The sequence below is a fragment of the Anopheles arabiensis genome, chromosome 3 (genome assembly GCF_016920715.1).
Source record: "Anopheles arabiensis isolate DONGOLA chromosome 3, AaraD3, whole genome shotgun sequence".
In the NCBI taxonomy this organism is placed as follows: Eukaryota; Metazoa; Arthropoda; class Insecta; order Diptera; family Culicidae; genus Anopheles; species Anopheles arabiensis.
In genome coordinates, this window is record NC_053518.1 from 77270752 (window position 1) to 77276334 (window position 5583).

Sequence of the window (5583 nt, forward strand, 5' to 3'; positions counted from 1 at the left end):
GCATTGTATATTTTGGCGTTTGGCTTTGAGTCTACCCTGCTTTGAATTGAATAAAAGACAATTTTAATTTCACTCCTCCAACTGTAGATGTATGGAAACGAAGCGGTTGGATAATCAATGAAAAAGAAATAGTGCAACGCTTACACGACGGTGGAAAACGATTGGAAAGTACAACATATGCCGGGTTCGTTCGAGCGCATTACCACGGATCGCTTTCGATCGCACCCGAACGTACTCGTGGACTAGTTCTAAAACGTACAAAGATCAGTCTCTAGGTTGTCGCCTCTTGCTACTAGGTTTGTTCATATAGGTTTCCTACTCGATCTCCACTAACAGCTCTTACACCTCATCCACCTGCAATCGGGTGTACATTACCTAGGATGAACGTAATTACTTTAGAATTCGGTTACATTCGTAAGAAAACGGGTGTACAATAATCGCACAACGGGCAACCGCCTTCAGCGGCACGGGAACGATACATGAGAGATATAAATTGAAGAGCGGTTGGTTGGTTGGTTTGTTTGAATTTTCTTACACATTATTTCCAACATTTGCATACATCCACATCTGCACAAAATGTTACACACGTTGGTAATTACAGGTTGGGTCCGTTTCCTACACTACCGAGGTACGTCGCCTGCAACGGTAGCAGGAAGTAAATGTATGTACATAGAACCGGGTATATGCTTACAACCCGCTTCCCTAATCTAACTGCCTGCCCTTGTGTTTCTGTCAAATCAACAGGAAAGTATGATGAGAGTCGTCTCTAGCAACTGCAATCGGATGGTTGGATGGGACTCGTACCAAGCGGCCAAGGCAGGTGGCTGGTGTTCGCTTGCTTCAAAATGGGATTTTACAACGATGGCAGTAGGACACTACGGACGAAATAAGGAGGCCCACCGCACTACACTCAACCGTGTTAAATGTAAAACAAAAGCATTTCGATCGCGTGTACCACCGATCCTGTCTCACTAGACCGGGTCGATGTGTAGTGTGTGCGTGCGTGGATTGCTTCCTGTGTTTTGATGAAAAATAAATTATCTCTAACGCAAAATGCTCTACATAAGTAAATCCGAAACTAAATCACAGACGGGCAATAAGTGTACTCCAAACCGAAGTGAAGCTTTGAAAGAGGCAAAGAAAAACTCTAGACCGAAGCTACTATTAAAGCGGAACACCGCGCAAGGCGGATATTGTGTCGGCCCTTCGGGCGGCTCTAACAGTTTCGCCGTTTCTCGTCCGGAGCCCGGAAGCTTAGTGCTATCCGTAGTAGAGTATTTGTGGGGCGTAGATTGCGCGCTGGGAATGTTTTTGGAGCATGCAAGGTGGATTTGTTGTGCGGGGGGATTTTCCCTCTTCCCGGGTGCGAAAAGCAAGTGCGTCTAGGTATGGATTGAAGGACATTAGGGGGAAAAAACGTTAATTTAAAATAATATAAACAATTTATCGGTTAGCATTTTCTTCGTTTTTGTGCAGGATCTGCCACAATGGACGCATTTCGCCACGCACTGCAGACACGTGGCGGGAGCGAACACATACCCATAACGATCGAAAAACCCACTCGCGAGGGGCCCGATTCGATTAGCGGGAGTCAAAAAAAAACACACACAAATTGAATGAAACGCACGTCCAGTCGTCGGGGCCGGTTCTAGCAGATGCCCCGCGCCCATCAATCGTTTTCCGTGTGCTTGTGCAGGGCGGCGGTAATGCAGAGCGCACCGCCGGGTATGAAGCGCACAAAGTTGTCGCCCACCAGCGGTCCCATCGCGTACAGGCCGGGATGGGCCGTGCGCAGTACCGCGTTCGTGTACTTATCCACCTCGATTGGATTGTTTTTGCAGTCGATCGGTTTGGTCGGATCTTCGCCGAGGCCCAGCCCCGAGGCGGCGCTTAGATTGGACGCCCCTAGCTGATGCTGGCAGTGACCGCCGCCCGCACTGAGCGCCGGTGCGTTGTAGTGCTGCTGCTGCTGCTGCAGCTGCTTGTGATGTTGGTGGCGCGGTTTATCGGTGAGGTTGATGTGTTTGCATTTGGCACACATGTGCTTCAGCCAGTACAGCTTCCGGCCGAGGCAGGAGGTCAGCAGCTGCTCGGTAAACGTCCACATCGTGAGGGGCTGGACCGGGGGCCGCCCGAAGTCGTCCTCCGTTTCCGAGTCGGGGCAGGCGTTGCCGTCCCCGCCCGCTGCCGGCTTCGTCAGCGTGGCGATGAAGCGAAGGTCGGGCCGGGACCCGATCAGTATCGCACAGTACGACACGTCCAGCACGCGCCGCTCGCCCGTCTTCAGGTGCTGGACGGTGACGCGGCCGGCCCCCGCCAGATCCACTAGCGTGTGCTCGGGCAGCGGGGTGTACAGGTCGTGCTTGCGGTTCGCGTCCTTCATCATCTTGTGCACCTCGTGGTACTCCGGGTACACGTTGCCCGGCAGCATCTTGTCCAGCCCGGCCGTCCGGTTGCGGTACACGTGCACCACCGGGATGCCGGACGAGCGGCAGATCGTGACGGCGTCGGCCGCACTCAGCCCCGCCCCCACGATCAGCACCGGCTTGAGCTGGGAGCGGCCCGGCTCGTCGTACTGCTCCAGCGCCCGCTCGAGATGGGGCAGCTCGTACTTCACCCACGGCATCTCCAGCCCCTCGCCCTTCACGCCGAGCCGGTTCGCCAGATCGGAGGCACCGTTTGCCAGGACGAGGTTTTGGCACACGATCGCGAACCGTTTGTTCGTCATTCGGTTGAATCTAACGGGTGGAAAGGGAAAGAAGCAAATGGGGTTTAGTACAGCAAGTTCACGCCCAGGCCCTTGCCCGACAGAACTCACCCCGCTACGATCCACCGGCCGTTGCGGAAACGCTCCGGCAGCACCGTCTCGCACTTCCCATCCAGCGGCACCACCGTCGTCACGATCGTTTCGTTCATGAAGTACCGCTCCAGCCCCATCTCCGCGACGTAGCTCGCGTAGTACTGGGCGACGCGCGAAATCAGTGCGCGCGTTTCCACCTCCTTGGACACCTGCCGCTTGAGCGAAAGGTTGCGGCGCGGGGGGCAAAGCAGCTGGACATTCACCTTGCCGGTTGCTGAGCTGTCCGGCGAACCGTGCAGCCTGGCCAAGGTCTTAGGAAGACAACAGGTCCATGCAAAGCCCGTTGCTAGGTTGTCATTTTCAGCTCGCTTTTGACAGTTTTGTAGTGAACTTGTCATCACTTAGTGCCGTTCCTGACTTAAGACGGGTTGTATTTGCACTTTTGTACAAACTCACTTTTATTTTGCCACTTTACTTATACTTAACAGCGTGGTTGGCTTCTACTGATTTGCGAACTTATTTTTGCGCGGCGGACTGGACTGCGTGATTTTAACTGATTCAACAACTTCCTTCTAGCTCCGCGCGAGCTTCCTTTTATACGAAATAATTACATTGCGCTTATGGGCATATTTAGCTTATCCGCTCCGTTATGCATGATTACAATTAATTATCCTGCTCTATCTCCTGCATTATGCGTACGTGACTTTTTGCGTACATTAGGTAGTATCGTCCTTCCATGTGTATTATCCTACTGCGCAATTGGATGAACGCTATTAAATTTTCCCTATTTAACTAGTTGGTTCGGATTAGAACATATTGCACTTTTATGTCAAATATTTGTGTGCATCTAAAATTTTATACTTGTAAAAACTATTTCTTTTGAGTGTGTTGGTGAATACGATCACGCCACTTATCATGCTATTTCATTCTATCATTAGCTGTTTCATTCTAGCCTTAGTGCGGTTTGTGTCTAGGATGAAATGAATTTGCTGCAGATAATTAAAGTGGATGTAATACTAATAATTGTGTCATTGATATTCTAATCTAATTCTAATTTGCTAAGTCTAATAGTGTCGGGTGTCGAGCCTATGCTACAGTTTCATGAAAAAGTGTTTACAAAAAACGGATAATAGACGAACGAATTTTGTATAAAGAATATTCCAAAAATTCAATTTGCTGCGGCCAAACACTCATGGAGACATATGAAGAAGTAATTTGAGTCCACTTTGTATTCAGAAACATTGATAGACTTTTTCATTGTTTGCCATTCTGTAATCACGAATCACCACCGTTTGCAACGGTCTTTCCGGAGGAACCAAAAGCTTATTAGTCTTAAAACGGCACAGTACATGTCCCACTGTGCTTTCCCATGGCTTTTTGTCCCATGGCTTTGTGTCAATTTACTCTAAACGCATCGACCTGTTCTCTTTCAAAGATCTTGATCCTGACGGTGGCAAAGGCTGGCAGGATACGATGGCTGGGGCATGTTATGAGGATGCCCACCAAGAAGGTGTTCGACAGCGATCCCCAGTTCGGCATAAGGCGCAGGGGAGCACAGCGAACTCGATGGCTGGACCAGGTAAAGCGAGACCTGTCGAAAATCGGGTGTCTACATGGAAGGGAGGCTGCAGCTAGGAACGGACCATCCTACAGAATGATTGTTTACCGGATCATGTCACGTCAACGTGCTTTATCGTGAGTAGGCCAACAAGAGAGAGCGAAATGAGATACAAAGGTAGACAAATAAGGGAGATCGAAGAAACTTACCGCTTAATTTTTATGACATTTTATTAATTAAGGAATTTGATATAGGCGTAGCAATGCAGAAAGAGCAACCTGGTTCTGATGTGGTTCCTTAAATTAATTTATTTGTTTCAGTCATCGAGCCACTATAGGCCTACACAACTTATTTCTATACGTTACAATACAACTAAGTGGTAAAACAAAAGACATTGAGACAAACTCTGCCGATATAAAATTAGTACAAAATAGTGGGCTTGACCTAAGGATTCGACTAGGTGCAAGTATGTCAACATGTTCAAGAATGGACGAAGCTTCAATAGAACCGCAAAGTAGTTTATGTAGAAATACACACTGTGCCATCATTCGTCTATATTGGAGAGACTCCAGTCTGAAAAGGAGGCACCTAGTGCGGTAACTGGGATAAGTACAATCGCGGGACCAAGACAAACGATAGAACAATGCGCGTAAAAACCTTCTTTGAATTGTTTCTATTGTATCTATAATGTACTGCTGTGTACGAGTCCAACAAACACTCACGAACTCAAGTATTGGCAGCACGCTAGCACAATACAAAGATTTGAGGCTGAAAGGGTGTTTGAAATCTTTACCAGCGCTCAAAAAGAAACCTCATAAGCGATTCGCTTTAGAAATGCAGAGCTCGTAATAATCTTGAAACGTTAATCTGCTGTCACAGAGTTAGGTCTACGAACTAGTTTGGCTGCGACTTTATAGTTGTACTGTATTGTTCTGTACTGTATACGTTCTCGAGAACGTAATCACTGAGCATTTGTTGACGAGGACACTCAAACGATTTAGTTTGCACCAAGAAGTGAAGCTATGCAGACAGTACTGAAGTCTCAAGCAGTCATCAGTATCAGAAACAGGCGTGAAACTCTTGGAATCGTCGGCATGAAGTAATTTCTGGCAGTTTGGAAGCGCGTAGACGATGTCGTTTGTAAATATCAGAAAAACCAGTGGTCCAAAAATGCTCCCTTGTGGTACTCCCGAAGCATTAATGAAAGGCGCCGAAAACGAGCAGT

At 48.3% G+C, this 5583-nt stretch overlaps 1 protein-coding gene across 1 annotated transcript; it reads right to left on the reverse strand.

Annotated features, from left to right (window-relative positions):
- Positions 1–1590: 1590 nt before the first annotated feature.
- Positions 1591–3213, reverse strand: LOC120904303 (oxidative stress-induced growth inhibitor 2-like). Its single transcript, XM_040314195.1, has 2 exons — positions 2819–3213; positions 1591–2738 (listed from the first exon to the last, which is right to left on the reverse strand). Exons 1-2 carry the CDS (start codon positions 3196–3198, stop codon positions 1670–1672), a joined length of 1449 nt encoding a protein of 482 aa, XP_040170129.1. The 5' UTR covers positions 3199–3213; the 3' UTR covers positions 1591–1669.
- Between the last annotated feature and the right edge of the window lie 2370 nt (positions 3214–5583).